The 16511-nt window shown below is 39.6% G+C and overlaps 1 protein-coding gene across 1 annotated transcript; it reads right to left on the reverse strand.

Moving 5' to 3' along the window:
- Window positions 1-2984: 2984 nt before the first annotated feature.
- LOC145458879 (uncharacterized) lies at window positions 2985-15625 on the reverse strand. The gene is made up of 5 exons (XM_080337379.1): window positions 15236-15625; window positions 13891-14055; window positions 3863-4048; window positions 3595-3777; window positions 2985-3527 (listed from the first exon to the last, which is right to left on the reverse strand). Exons 1-5 carry the CDS (start codon window positions 15501-15503, stop codon window positions 3292-3294), a joined length of 1038 nt encoding a protein of 345 aa, XP_080193505.1. The 5' UTR covers window positions 15504-15625; the 3' UTR covers window positions 2985-3291.
- Window positions 15626-16511: the final 886 nt, after the last annotated feature.

Here is a 16511-nt window from a genome sequence, read left to right on the forward strand (position 1 = left end):
AGGTAAAATGTTGATTGTTGAATAAAGTTTAACAGCAGGAGTGTCGAATTAAACTGGTATCGCTGTCCGGATTCAATCCGTTACTAGAAAGCTTGCGGGCCATACCTGCCAAATGATTCCAAAATGTTACCACCAAATTCATACCTTTGTTTTTCATTGGAATATATCTGATATCACTATAAACGTTGACGTTGGAATTTGGTTTAGCATTTTTCAATCACCAAACAGTTTTTTTGAATGCCGGGACCTTTTACGTCAAAAGTAATACAGTGGTATCACAGATATTTGAATTATATTCATTCTGTAGCCTGTATATATATTCCTAATGTAACTTACGTAAAACGGATTTGCAGTATTTTTTTGCATCTGTGAATAACTGAATGTCCATTGTCCATTCGGCCCAACAGAGTTTGCACTTTTTCGCCTTCTCGGAATTTGGCAAGGTCACCGACGTGGTGCTTATGGGGACTAGAGTGAAAACTCAACACTGTAGTTGTATTACTACAATATGATATTTTTACATTATCTAAATTTGCTGTCTTGAGTGAATCTTATTACTTGAAAGTATATTTTTCTTACTAGAAATAGAAACTAGAAAACAGCTGAAGGATTGCGCGAAAATTGGTAGGGACCAAATACATTCTGTGGACCCAGTTCTACCCTTACAAGTCAAGGAAAGGCTGGTGTGTGCTCGCTTTTAGCGAAGCGCATAGAAAAAGTATCAACAGCGCCACGCATCTCTGGAGCCCTACGCAACAAGCGGGCTAAGGCAATCGATATCATAATAATCTGACATATCCAATGTAGACTACTTAGAGTTAGACGTAGCCTACATATCTCTATCAGCTGAAGGATATTGCGCGAAAATTGGTAGGGCCCTAATACATTCTGTAGACCCAGTTCTACCCTTACAAGTCAAGGAAAGGCTGGTGTGTGCTCGCTTGTACCGAAACGCATAGAAAAAGTATCAACAGCGCAGCGTTTCTCTGTGGCGCGGTTACACATTGCTATTGCCGCGGCGTCAGCTGATCCCACTCTCGCCGCTCGGCCGCATCCTTGCTCTTGAGCTAGTCTCGCCAGACATCATTGTTGCGTCACACTGCCAATCTACTCGACAATGAATAATTGGGGGCTGATTGTGGGGGTTCCAGGGCCGCGAGCGGAATAAAATTTATATTTTCGTAATCAGTGCAGAGTCAGCTTTTAATTGATATCCGATTCATCAAATTTAATGCTCGGCAAGCCGGTCAAAAATCACCGTCAAATTGCCTGTAGCCAAATGGAAACTGTGACGTGATACAATTTCATTGAACCGTGCGATTTGCTTGTGTCGACACCATATAGGACACTATGGTTAGATAATTCAATTTGTGCGAATAATTATCGAGACGACAGATTTCGCGTCGTTGGGAGGGGCCGTTCTCTCTTCCATTTGTGTGCCTTGGAGTCGACTTTTATCAAAATACACCAACCCAAACTCTGTCAACAGAAGGAGTTCGTGTACCACCTGAAAATAGCACATTGAACGCTCTCTCATTCGAAATTTCATGCTGGTGACGTCATATTTTGCTGCGAAAAAACATCTGCAGAAATTGCAAGTCTTGCAAAACCGAGCCATACGAATTCTCTGTCGGAAATCTAGATATGAGAATTGTAATAGCATGTATCGTAGCGTTGGAATATTGAAAGTGGAAGACGTTTTCAAATTTGAGGTAATGAAATTCATGCATAGCTATCATCAGGGTGAACTGCCACTATATTTTGATAATCTGTTCAAGATACCCACCAACATCATACCAGATTTTCTTCTAACTTGTCTCTGTCTGTGCAACACCACTGTACCAGTCTAGTACAAAATTCAATCAGTTTTATTGGTGTCAATGTTTGGAATAAAGCTGCCACCTAATCTCCGCAATTTAGACTCTTGTGCTTTTAAAAAACAATGTTTTCATTCTCTTATCTCTAACTACCGCTAAATTGTATTTGTGTTGTATTTCAAATTGGTCCGTGATACTGTGTCTTATTTTTCCTATCGTTCGTTGGTTTATTTTAATTTTATATTTTTTTCATTAGTTATCGACTGTGAAAATTGCTCCTGTCCCGGGTGGCTCGGCTCTGAAGACTATGTCATATCGAGCCTCCCGTCTACCTTGCATGTCGCATTTCACTGTTACATTTTTGTAGTGTTATGTTGATATGTAATGTATACGAATAAAGGTTCTCTCTCTCTCTCTCTCTCTTTTGTGGTACGATTGTTGATATACAATTTCTCTACTAGATGCTGACGATTATTCCTGAATCCTGACGAGTGTCATCCGAAAATAATAATAAAATAATGATGATGATGACTGCGATACAATGAAACGATAGGAAGGTGTCGAAACGACTTGGAGTAGCCTTTGAAAGCAGACACTAACTTACCAACTATGAAGGAGCACACCTTAAACTTCAGTTGCAGAATTATTTCGTAAATCGGCCTAAATTGTGAAGTATTTTTTGGGATAATTGTTGAAAACCCTCCTCGCCTACCGACATATGCAGCATTCATTTCTTTTATGTTGCCCTCAACGATATATATATCATTGGTGGGTGTCTGATTAAAAGACAGCTCCTAGTCGTTTCGGCACCTTCCTATGTTTTCATTACATCGCAATCTTGGGGTGCATTGATTTATTATAAATTTCAAGAAGAAGTGGAAATACAGACAAATCTACTGAATGATATAATAGTCAACCCGCAAGATTACCAAACCAGGATCTGACATATATCAACCTCGCTTATGATGACGATAACGAGACTAAAGCATTCGGTAGACCGGCGACAGAGATGATAGAAGCATTCATACCAAAATAATTGGCGGGCAATTGCGGTACTAAGATCTACTAACTTCGTGGTAAGAGTTTCCAGTAGTAGATAACATCTAGTTATACACAATTTAAGGTCTAACAGTGTACTAATTATTTTAAGAAGCAATTCTGAATCCATGCATTGCACTTCTTGTATTGGAAAGTTGTCTTGCAAAATGATAAGCGAGAGCACCATTCATCCTAATCTAAATAAATATTGTAACACGGACGGGCACCTTAGCCTTCATACTGCTTGTAAAATTCAAAACACGGCGAAAGCAAACGGATTATAAATAGGATTTTGCATCATGAATTAGCACGCACTAGCAGACAAATAGGTAACGTCTTGACTGTAACGCGGCTTATAATAGAGCTGTATGCATATGTGTAGAACAGATATCAAGTGCAAATTTTACATGTTGACAGTAGACGACCAATCTCAATGCTATATTTTTTCTGCACCATTCTCCTTCTTCACATATTTAAATAGATCTGCATCCGATTTCAAATCATGGCCAAGTTCGAGCGTAGCAGACTCTATCCTTTGTATAGGAGGACCATTGTTTTTAGCAACTCTGATCCTGTATTTCTCGTATGCGTAAAACGTAGCTCCCAAAAGGTTCACAGTTTGACCGATAATCATCATGCTGGTAGCAACAACTCCTCCAAAAGCATACATCCCTAGAAGTATGGTAAACATGAACACAATTGTGAAATAATTGCACCAATCATGTTAATTTATACATACCAACAGTGGTTGTAATTGCGCTTTTTGCAACACCAACTAGAGATGTAGTCAGTGCCGAGGTGCATGTTGTGCATAGAAACATCGAATACGTAAAGAGACATCCATACAACACAAGGACTACGAATGTCACTAAAAAGGCTGGATTGTGCCAATGTGGAAACGTTGCCAGAGACTTCCATTCACCTGCCATCACAAATTTAAGTCATACACAGATTTATTCCTTCATTCCATATCCCGAATTATATCACTCAGCGCCCGTTCCACTTACCGGTAGCAAACACCATCGACAGCATCACAGGTAAACAGTTAATGCTGTTTATATACGAGATACTCAATGCCCCCAACTTGTTTTCCATCTCCAAACGTTGCAAGGTGTTTAGGTACAGAGCTTGAGACATAACACTTGAAATTCCATAAAGATAAGCTTTGAATTCAAAATCCAGATCGCCAGCAGCTGTAATTAAGTGATAAGGATAAGATTGCGCTGCATGCCGTCAAAACTTGTTATGAGAGCCCCTATTTAACACAATGCTTGATGATGACACATCGAAATAAAATACAAAATATGATTATGAGGGTGTGGATAATTTGGTGAAATTGAAATACCATGTTTTTACTTGCAGTCCCATCATTTGAGTCGTTTAGGAGCGCGTGCTTTAGTCAATCGTGTTGACAGTTAACGGGAAAGTAATGATGACAATGACTGACCAGTAGGGCTGTTCAAAAATAACCTTTTTTCTTAAATCTTGCTGGCTACGTGATTAAATCGTTAGGTTGCCTTAAAAAACGACGCACACCAAATTTGAATTCATTCCAACCAATAATCGCGGATTTCGTGCAGTTTGAAAATTTTGAATTTGCCCAAAAATAAAAAAAAATTCTTTTACAAATTTTTCTGCCAACCACATGAAAGTGTTGCGCTCTCTTCAAAAACGATGCAAAACAAATTTGACTCAATTCCAAGATGTAGAAGTGGAGTTATTTCAGTTTTTCTTTGATAATTCTGGGATTATCCTTGATCGGTGGATCATCCCAGAATTATCATCGAAAAACTTGAATAACTCCGCTTCTACAGCTTGGAATTGAGTTAAATTTGTTTTGCATCGTTTTTGAAGACAGCGCAACAATTTCATGGAGCTGGAAGGAAAATTTGAAAAAAATTTTTTTTGCATTTTTGGGCAAATTCAAAATTTTTAACTGTACGAAATCCGCGAATATTGGTTGGAATGAATTCAAATTTGGTGTGCGTCGTTTTTTAAGGCAACCTAACGATTTAATCATGTAGCCAGCAAGATTCAGGAAAAAAGGTTATTTTTGAACAGCCCTACTGACCAGTGATCACACTACACAACCAAAAACACTATCTGGATTGATTTTGGGCAATAATCATATGAAGTCGTCAGGTGGAATTATTCTCATGTTTTCGTTGAAGTTCAACCATATGTTAGCATAGTGCATACTGCATCGCATAATTTGGATTGCCTAAATTTCTGTGTTGCTTGTGCTCTTGTGAATCAGGGGATGATTTCATTGATGATTCCGATTTTATCTGTACACGTGCCACAAATAGGTTAACAGATCGTTGTTACAAATCGAGCTTTTGCTGCATTTTCCGTTTGCTTATCAGTATTTCAAGCAGAAAATATCTTATCAGTATTTCAAGCAGAAAATATCAATGGCGTTGTATGCTTCCTAACCACTCTTCACCTGTACAAGTTGCACTGCCGTAAAGCTTTCAATTTCTATTCATGCTATATGCAGTGGCTGTGGTTCTGAAAACTTTTTTAAACACGCCTCTTTTTTAAATAGTTAAAAATTTCACGCCCCCTTATCGTCATATCACAAAATCAGAATTCTAGCCATCCCAACGGATAGTTTGATGGCATGAAAGGTTATTGGCTATCGATGGGAGAATTCTCAAATATTCAATTCTGACAAGAGACAGAGTAAACCCCATCAGCTGGAAGTAAATCGCGTGGAGCGCGAAATTTTATTTAATTAACTGTGACTTCGCGCCCCCTTCAGATGCTTTCAAGCCCCCCAAGGGGGCATGCCCCCGGCTTGACAACCCCTGCTATATGGCATTTATATTCCATTTTATTATGTTATCATGGTTATCATCAACAACCTACAGTGGTTTCCCCACTATTTAGTAAATATGGAATGAATATAAATATGTCCCATTCACTTCGTGTAATTAAAACTAAATTTTGAATGTTTGAATTGTCATGGTGTGACGTGTGTATACATATTACTTCTAATCCTACATAGAGACTTTGTTTTAATTTGGCAAATTCAAATTCCACAAACGCAATGGTAGCACCACTGGCGATTGGTGACCTGAATTGTCATTGGGAGCAAAACCATCCATTTTTAATCACATGATAATGGTTTAGAAAACAAATGACTTGAATTAAGTCATATGGATTCTACTCTAGGGTGGAGTGAAAAAAAGAAAAATTTGAATTTCAAAAAGTGCCTCTGATTTTTGGTCCCAAATCGAAAATGAATAACTTCTATACTAATTTCAGGTTCTTACGCCCTCTAGTGGCCGAGCAATTTCACCAAACGAGTCGAAAATAGCTAATTTTGCCATATCCTGATAACCGCTTATGCTAGAAAGCCAGTTATGGGTTTAAAATCTGCGGAAGCAACATGTTTCTATCTCACTTTCATAGAACTTTGTCTTGAAAATGTACAGAAAAAAAAGTTACAGGCAAATTGTCGATTTTTAGACTGCCATTAAAAATGTTGGTTGGTTGTACCAAGTTTGCAATGCCAATTAGCATGTGACTGTTTGTTACATTGCTGCTTTAACAACAAAATCTTGTTTGAAGGACTAATCAGTTGATTTTTATATCAACCTAGTATAATTTGGATAGTAGAGAGCATGATTGAACTTTCTTCATACTTGCAAAGAAGCTACATGACCGTTGGATTTGGTGCAATGTATTTTCCATAAATGAGTTTTCTATTGCGCGAAAAGTCAATCAACTGATGTTAAAATTTAGTGAACCAACTCGGTATCTCAAAAAATCTAGAACATCAAATTCTTATAAAGAAATGGAAACTACTTTCTTGCAAGATATTGATAAGCTTTTTGGCATCTTCTGCTGCGATAGCAATTGGACTTCAATGTGGCTCAAGGATGGCACTGAAGGATTATGCATTTTTTGAAGATCAAAAAGCAGAGCGTAGGGGAAAATGTTTGGTTGACGCTGTGCCTCTTTCTTCATCAGCTGACGAAAGATTTCGAAGGCAGTCAAGCTCAATCCAACAACCCGGTGCTTCTAATGCAGGTGCCAGCACTTCTATTGGGCAATTCAGCTTTAATCAAAGTGATTCAGAGTCAATGCAATCTTAATCAACATCTTCTGGTAATGATTCAACTTTTATGGGAGGTGCTCAACCATCAAACCAAAACCGTGTGTTGTGGATCAAATTGGCAGGAGTTTGTGAACGGTATAATGTATCGGACCGTACAGGAGCTGCTGTTGTAAGATGTTGGAAGATGTTGTTGCTGCTGTTGCAAGATGTTGGAATAATCAACTAAAAAAGTAATAAGCTGCCATTACGATATGTTTTCACAGGAATGCGTAATTCAAACACGCAATACAGGATTACAACTTTCAAGGCGGATATGTAGAATGGCAGCTCATTACCATGAAGCAAGCGGATAGCCCATTAAAGTGGTCTTTGTAAATGTTACTCCATTGCACGAATGCAGCCTTGGATCTCCCTGTCATTGAAGCTGTACCGTCTGATCCCACGACAGCTGGGTTTTTGCATAGTTCGGTTTTGGAAATAAACTCGTATATTTCTTTTGCCAAAACACGACCTTTTCCATTGGGAGGTGACATGTGAGTGAAGTAATACCTACTTGGTTCTCCTACTAAAACAAGCATTTTCCAGTGGGTGCCTCAACCATATTCAGAGTGGCATCTTTTCTTCCATCGAATAGAGTCGATTCACAAGATTCAAGTTTTCTGCTTCTCTTCTTCGTATTTCTTTTCTGCACCTTTCTCTCTCTCCTCGTAATTTGCCGCGATCTACCACAAACGAATCACTTTTTTCGTTGATTATTCCAACATCTTGCAATACACAAGTTGCAACAGCAGCTCCTGTACGGTCCGATACATTATACCGTTCACAAACTCCTGCCAATTTGATCCACAACACACGGTTTTGGTTTAATGGTTGAGCACCTCCCATAAAAGTTGAATCATTACCAGAAGATGTTGATTAAGATTGCATTGACTCTGAATCACTTTGATAAAAGCTGAATTGCCCAATAGAAGTGCTGGCACCTGTATTAGGAGCACCAGGTTGTTGGATTGAGCTTGACTGCCTTCGAAATCTTTCGTCAGCTGATGAAGAAAGAGGCACAGCGTCAACCAAACATTTTCCCCTGCGTGCTGCTTTTTGATCTTCATAAAATGCATAATCCTTCGGTGCCATCCTTAAGCCACATTGACGTCCAATTCCATCTCTCTGTTTGCTATCGCAGCAGAAGATGCCAAAATATCTTATCAATATCTTGCAAGAACGTAGTTTCCATTTCTTTATAAGAATTGGATGTTCTAGATTTGACTGACTTTTCGCGCAATGGGAAACTCATCTATGGAAAATACATTGCACCAAATCCAACGGTCATGTAGCTCCTTCGCAACTATGAAGAAAGTTCAATCATGCTCTCTACCAGTGTTGGGATGACTCGAGTCATGACTTGACTCGAGTCACTCTGCTAAAATGACTTGACTTGACTCGGCACATCAGAAATGTGGATTGACTCGTGACTCGAAGCAAAATTCACGAGTCAATTTCAAGTCATCAAGTATAATCGGTTTTGATGAAAATCACTGTGTATCTTGCATTTGTTCGGATTGTTCGTGAAACGCTGTTGTAACCCGTGAGTGCGACCAATCATTCAATGATCGTGCGTTTTACTGAGCCTCCTTGTTCTCTCACAAATATATTGATCGCAAGAAGTGATCGAAGCTTACAGCTTACGTTGTCGTAGAGTAGTATAGTAAAGTAATTTTATAGCAAAATGTATATTTCTGTTCTCCGTTCTTACTCCAAACTTCTTGTCTTATTGAAATTGAATTCGAATATAGTTTATATCGTCCTCAACCGTTGGCGCAGGCTCGAATTGTATCACATCAATTTGTAAATGGGTAATGTATTGCATCTAATTAATTCGTTTCTCATTCTCTTATGTTGGCTGGTGACTACAAACTGAGGCTATGCAATAATGCATACGTAGTTAAGCAGTTCTAATCATATGTAAGCGATACACCACCTTCTTGCGTGTATATTAGGGTTGTCCATAATTTGGAAAATCTTACGAATCCTCCGTTGTAATGTCTTATTCCATAGATTATTGATAAAAAAACGACACTGAGCCTGAAAGAAGCTCACAGGAAGGCCGTTAAGATTTCGTGCAAAGCGTTTGAAAGTAGCTGCCGAAGAATGGGCGTGCCACCGACCATAGAACGGCGAGAACACTAGCAATCACGAAACCACGGCTCTTGATTGGCTAATCCGCTATGCTTCAATGACCACGACAGCAGCAGCTTGCTGTGTAGGTGATCAAGAAGTCAGCTACCGGCGGCGATTCTGAAAGCGCATTTTATGTCGGTTGACAGATAATGATTTAGGATTGATTCAGGGTATGTTAAGGTACGAAATAAATGATGAACAAACAACAGCTGCTTCACAAAAACGTCTAAAGCATGATCGCTTTATTGTGAAGGAAACCGCCGTAGCCTATATGCCTTGTTTTCAACGAGGGAAAGCATAGGAGCTTATGCGAATACCGACGGATTCCTAGTTTCAGAAAGGCTATTTCATTATTGAATACAAAGATAAAGCTTAACAATGACACTATAATTTGTGTGATCTTATTGGGCTCAGGTTGTAGTACATAATTGAAGTTTTTAATGCTCTAGGGATCGGCTGAATCAAACGGTTAGGCTTGGCACTCATCAGACGTCCACAGCAAATTGAATTCACTTGTAAGTGTTTTCAAAGTCCCTAATGATGCCGCAGAAACGAGGTTTAAATGCAAGCACAGACTATGCTTGATATGATGTACAAACGATGCTGCATGCTATGCACTATGCAGCATTGCCTGTGCCTACCTTTACACCCTTTTTATGCGCGATTATCAAGGACTTTGTCATATCCTGTTCAGCATAGTATGTGCTTACTTTTACACCCCTTTTCTGCGTCATCATCAAGGACTTTGACAACACTGGCAAGTGAATACATTTTGATGCAAGCATCTGATAAGAGTCAAGTATAACCCGCTGATTCAGCCGATTCTTAGAGCTTTCAAAACTTAAACTATGTACTTTATTGTACTACAACCTGAGCCCAATAAGATAACACAAATTATAGTGTCATTGTTAAGCTTTATATTTGTATTCAATAATTATATATTCTTTCTGAAACTAGGAATCCGTCGCTACTTGCATAAGAGCCTATGCTTTCACTCGTTGAAAACAAGGCATATAGGCTACGGCGGTTCCCTTCACAATGAAGCGATCATGCTTTAGACGTTTTTGTGAAGCAGCTGTTGTCTGTTCATCATGTATTTCGTACCTCAACATACCCTGAATTAATCCTAAATCATTATCTGTCAACCTACATACAATGCGCTTTCAGAATCGCCGCCGGTAGCAGACTCCTTGATCACCTACGCAGCAAGCTGCTGCTGTTGTGGTCATTGAAGCATAGCCGATTAGCCAATCAAGAGCCGTGGTTTCGTGATTGCTAGTCTTCTTGCCGTTCTATGGTAGGTGGCACGCCCATTCTTCGGTAGCTACTTTCAAACGCTTTGCACGAAATCTTAACGGCCTTCCTGTGAGCTTCTTTCAGGCCCAGTGTCGTTGTTTATCAATAATCTATAGAATAAGACATTACAACGGAGGATTCGTAAGATTTTCCAAATTATGGACAACCCTAGTGTATATTTAACTCTATATTCGTTCATCGGTTCAAAATCAATGACCACTCAATCTGTTTTTCAGACAGCTAGCAAAATGTCATGACGTAGCATACCTCATACTTTGAAAAGGCAACTTGACTTGAAATGTGACTTGACTCGTGACTTGACTTGACTCGACTTGACTCGAGTCACCTCCAAAAATCGAGTGACTTGACTCGACTCGAGTCACCTTCGAAAATCGATTGACTTGACTTGACTCGAGTCAAAATGTGCCATGACTCAAAATGACTCGTGACTCGAAGGTAGTGACTTGATCCCAACACTGCTCTCTACTATCCAAATTATACTAGGTTGATATAAAAATCAACTGATATGTCCATCAAACAAGATTTTGTTGTGAAAGCAGCAATGTAACAAACAGTCACATGCTAATTGGCATTGCAAACTTGGTACAACCAACCAACATTTTTAATGGTGGTCAGAAAATCGACAATTTGCCTGTAACTTTTTTTCTGTGCATTTTCAAGACAAAGTTCTATGGAAGTGAGATAGAAACATGTTGCTTCCGCAGATTTTAAACCAAAAACTGGCTTTCTAGCATAAGCGGTTATCAGAATATGGCAAAATTAGCCATTTTCGACTCGTTTGGTGAAATTGCTCGACCACTAGAGGGCGTAAGAACCTGAAATTATGATAGAAGTTATTGATTTTCGATTTGGGACCAAATATCAGAGGCACTTTTTGAAATTCAAATTTTTTTTTTCACTCCACCAACACATTGTGCGATTAGTAAACATTCATAAAAAATATGGTGGACCGTAAAAATGCTATGCTATATTGTATCGCCAGAAGGAACATCTCTACACGCTGGGAATCTTCCATTAGTGTTGTTTTGTCATTCGGCTGTTTTACTAGAGATAACTAACCTCCGTAGGTTAGTTATCTATAGTTTTACAGCTGATTTTGTGTGTGCTGTACCGTAACCGTGCGTTGATTACTAGGGATGGTGTGAACCACAGAAACGTTCAGGTTCGTGTGAACGTGAACCTTTTTGAAAGGTTCTGTGTGAACGCGAACGTGAACCTCATGACGTTACGTGACGTCTTATTGCTAATTCCAATCCTATCTTTCAGTGAAGTGATAGCCTATATCAATGTACAGTGTACACTCGTACAGTGTACACTGTACACCAGGGGCGGGCAACATACGGCCCGCGGGCCGGATCCGGCCCGCGACGGGATTTTGTGCGGCCCGCCGACAGTTTACGGCAGTGGTTCCCAACCTGTGGTACGCGTACCACTAGTGGTACGCGAAGGTCTTCCAGGTGGTACGCGAGTCGATTCTGTCTTTTTCGATCGAAGGGAGTTATTAGTTCAGGTTAAGAACCGCTAAAACAATGGCATTGCCGGCGATACAAGTAGACATATTTAAGTGTTCCCTTTGCTTCAGTCCAGGGGTTGCCATCCTGCGGCCGTAAGAGGGAATTTGTGAGGCCGTAGACACGCAATTCAATTAGTATGTGTTGGCGGCCGTCGCCTTGCAACTCGAATTCACGAATTGACTCCCGATTTATTGAAAGATTTTATATAATCTTGAAATGTTATTCGCGCTGCGCGCGATTCAATGCGATTACATCTTTCGATTTTAATATAGTAGCACCCTTTGCAATCACAGCCCCACAATACATCAGTGGAAAATGATGCGACTTACATGGAAATATCAGCTCGGAATCGTGTGCTCGTCACTATACTAAAAATCCTGATGGGAGGTCAAGAAATAACAGCATGCTACAGAGTGACTAATACCAATGGCCCCCTCGAAGATGAATCATAATTTATAACTTAAATAGCTGGTTCGTGGTACAGAACTTGAATATAGCTTTCAATACAATATCCATTGTATAATAATATTTATTAATTCGAGTTAATAAATATTATTATACAATGGATATTGTATTGAAAGCTAAATTTATAACTTGCTCTAAATTTTTGTAAACACCCTTACATCAACTCTGTACCAGTGAATCTGATCACACGGGATGAGAAAGGATAAATGTTTGAGGGTGATATGTAAATAAACTACTAATATCAATGACGAAATTCATTGGTGAATCTGAATTTTTTCGCGCTTCGCGCGACTATGCGAACTTCCTTCCTTAACATTACCAGTGACCACTCGCGATTTTGGTGCGCATAGTAAGCCTATCATTAAATACATTAGTCCGGAGTTCACCAGAAATGGACATAAACACTTTAACCTGGGTATTTGGCTTCCAGCAGCTCGTTCATTACGACTATGCCCCAGAATGCGGACGTAGGTTACACGAGTAGTCGAAATGCGGCCGTGAATGGCAAAAAGGTTGGCCACCCTGCTTTAGTCATAATCTGGCGTTAGCCCCGCGTATGCGTTGTGATGAATACAAGATATTTAACTGTCAACGCGGACGTTGTGATTTGGTTTATTACTGTGGATATGATGGATAATATAATCTTTTTTCAATGTACTCAGAATTGCTATACGGGCCGGATAAAATCGTCTGGCGGGACATCCCTGGCCTAGCTCAATAGAGTGTGTTAATACACCTCGCATTGGTCGAATACGTGATTATGACGTCATAAGTGGTGGAAACGCGAGTAACTTTATAGGTGGTACGCGAGCACTGCATAAAACCTCAAAATGGTACGTGGGTGGAAAAAGGTTGGGAACCACTGGTTTACGGTCTTACGTGATGATGTGGCCCGCGTCGCCGTCTACAGGCATTTAGGCGCAAACATTTTTGATCATGAACATTAGCAAGACAAAGCGACGTTCCAATACAACTGATGTTCATCGCATTGACGTGGCCAGGGCGAATGGGGCGATGCCATTCCCAGATTTTTCTAAAACATTCGTATAATATCTGTAAATAGTGGAATATTTTCGGGTAGATGGATTCAAACTAAAAAAAATCACGAGCCTCGCGTGATTTAGTGTCTCTATGTACCTATGTCTTGATTATGAGAATGCAGTATCATAGATACTCTATAATTGCCCGAGGCCGTCAGGTTGCAGGAGTTTTTACAATGTACTCGAGTCGTTCGCAAGTAATTCCCTCGAGCAGAATCACTACAAGAGTCCAGTCATTGCAACTCTACAATAATGCACCATTTGGTTTTGAATTGAACAATATCCTAACTCATTAGAACTTGCGAACGATACCCGTATTAAAGAATTTTTCTGGTTTCTGTTCATTCCATAATGAAAATAGTCAAATATTTTACGAATTAAATATGGGACAAGGTTTGGTGAACAGGTGAATGAGATGGATACCGTATCATCATAACAATCTATCTGTATAATCTCACCGGCAATAAAAGTTCCAGCTGTTATCATCATGACTGATAGGGTGATATTCATGGATGGTTTATGCTTCCGCAACATGAATAGGCCAAGAATCAAACTCGCAATTGGCACACATCTTCTGATTGCATTGTACATCGGAATATTCATTCCCGTCAAGGCTGAAAGGGCTGTAAAAACAACGAAAAAGTTTTAAGAATATTACATCATACACCTCATTGAGATTTCATAATACCTCATACAGGTGCTCAAGGGGTTGGAATCATGAGATGGGGGTGGCCGGATTCAGTTATAATGTTACACATCGTGATGCATGCTAAGATTAGTCGCTCTATGCATAGTAAGTAGTAAGCATAGTCGCTATGTGCACAATAAGAACACATAATATAATCCAAAGTCGTTCTTGAAACACAAAAAGTTGTGCACCATCATCATTCCGAAATTCAACGAAAAATTGAACTTCTGTCATATTTCCTGGTGAAAATTCAATTCATTTCCTTTGGCCATTTTAAAACCCAAACTTCAAATCTGAAGGGGAGTCCAAGGAGCAATGTTGCAGTTCTGGTTATGTTACCGCCTAGTGGTCGGATTCAGCCGGTACTACAGAACTGTCTCACAGAACTTTACGAGATCAGCAAACTGCTTAGCATTGCTGATTGTTGATGTTGGATTTTCCAGGCATTACTGATAAGCAGGTAACCACCACCTTCACCGATAACCTCGATATATTCAGTCGATATTCCAAAAATATGGCATCTGGCTTGACTCGCATATCCTAAACTTCAGTACCGTACATTCATTTACTACATTTGCATTTGTCGTTATTACACCTGGACACAAAATAAACTGGAAACGTTGCATACGTAATCAGAGATGGTCAGCAGCAGACGCGTAGCCAGGGAGGGTGCGGAGGTTGAAACCCCCCCTTTTGAAACGCTAAACCCCTTATGAAATAACCATTCTGACGCCATTGTTCAGTTGCAATTCAACAAGTCATATTATCAATTAGAAAAAGCGTGTTGTCAATTAGAGAGATTCGTCTGTGCACAATATAACATGCCTGGTGCGCACGAAATCATTGCTGGCCTACACAATCGCATTAGCAATAGGCCTGACACGAAAGATATCATCGCTGGCCTAACTATCGCGTCTCGGGCCTAGCATGCTTTGGCATGGCTTCTATCTCTCGATGGCTTCGAGACAATGCTGTTAAGTGTATGCTGATTAGCGATTGAAATTTAGGCTACGCATGCACTTAACCATATTGAATTGATGCTACACTAGTAAATTCGAAAAAATCTAAATCAACTAATTAGTTCAAGTCTGAAGTGAACAAAAGATCCAACTTACACATAACGGAATTGAGTGAATAAATGATCGTCAACGGTAGAAAACTCTTCGCACTATCTTTGTCATAATTTACAAGGGAAGCTCTTCCGGACATTTTCAGCATATGGAGTCCAAACGCCAGAAAAGTCATTTGAGAAAACATGATCGTCGTTGGAGCATGGAAGGACCATACGGATAAAACAAATTTATTGATGAAGTTCATTGATCCCGAACAAAATCCATAAAATACTGTGACCAGCAAGCTCCATTTTATGGAATCTTTATCCATACTCTTGCTTCCAGCGTGCGCGAACCTCTGCAGATCAGGAACAGTAACACAGCATTATCTATGAAAAATCTCACTAAAATAGCATAAAACACCTATAAGAAAAAGAATATATCCATTGGCTAAATTCCTCCACCTTCCACCTACATCTTTATATCATTGTTATTGTCTGAACGAATATGTCATGAAAGTAGAAACTCAAAATATTGAGTAAGTAGCTAGCGCAGTGGTTCCCAACATGGGCGATATTGAGAAACAAGGGGGCGAGTGGTAGCCAAAATGTAAGAACGCCCAGTCAGATATATTTAATTAACACGGTAAAAAAATGCACCGGAAGACGGCCTATTCTGCATATGGCGTGAAAAAAAGCTCAACTTAATGGAAAGTAGACGTGGAAAATGGTTTCCGGGTTACCTACCACCTCGGAAAAATGGCCTTTTTTTTTGGTAATTTCACCAGCGGTCAGAGTTGGGTGAATAAATTTCCCGATTATACGTCCTCTTTTTCAGATCTGTAAATATGGGGGGCAAAAATTTGTGTCGAGATTGATAAGCAGGCGATTAGTCAAAAGAGGTTGGTAACAACTGAGCTAGCGAGTATCTTAAATTAATAAGTCTATCATGAGAGAGAGAGAGGGAGGATTAATTCATCATAGCAAAAAATTCAAACATGGACTTCGGAAAGAAAGATTGATTTATTGTAGGTAGTACAGAAAATGCAGTTTTTGTTAGAATTATGATATGAAATGAATATTAGTACGATAGGAATAGATGATTATTTTACAGTTACAGTAATTTCGAGATAAAACTGTAGAAAAGTGATCTGATGATCATCGAGTGTAATATACATAGCGTAATGGTGACGATAAACGCCTACTAATCTGGCGGACCCGGTTCGATTCCCGTCGGAGGTTTATCTGGGCTCCTCTTCCCCCGCTGTCGCAGTTCTTACATGACAAAAAGCCCAGAAAAAGACCCGACGAACGAAAGCACTCACAAGGAATGGAAAGAA

This window comes from Botryllus schlosseri, chromosome 16 (genome assembly GCF_051294905.1).
Source record: "Botryllus schlosseri isolate E-star chromosome 16, Bs_hap1, whole genome shotgun sequence".
NCBI classification, from domain to species: Eukaryota; Metazoa; Chordata; class Ascidiacea; order Stolidobranchia; family Styelidae; genus Botryllus; species Botryllus schlosseri.

Excerpts from the sequence above, each read along its gene's own strand:
- LOC145458879 (XM_080337379.1), bottom strand. The coding sequence starts at position 15,503 with ATGGATAAAGATTCCATAAAATGGAGCTTGCTGGTCACAGTATTTTAT. Across the intron at positions 14,056-15,235 it reads TTCACTCAATTCCGTTATGT|CCCTTTCAGCCTTGACGGGA; the intron begins GTAAGTTGGATC and ends TTGTTTTTACAG. Across the intron at positions 3,528-3,594 it reads CGCAATTACAACCACTGTTG|GGATGTATGCTTTTGGAGGA; the intron begins GTATGTATAAAT and ends CCATACTTCTAG.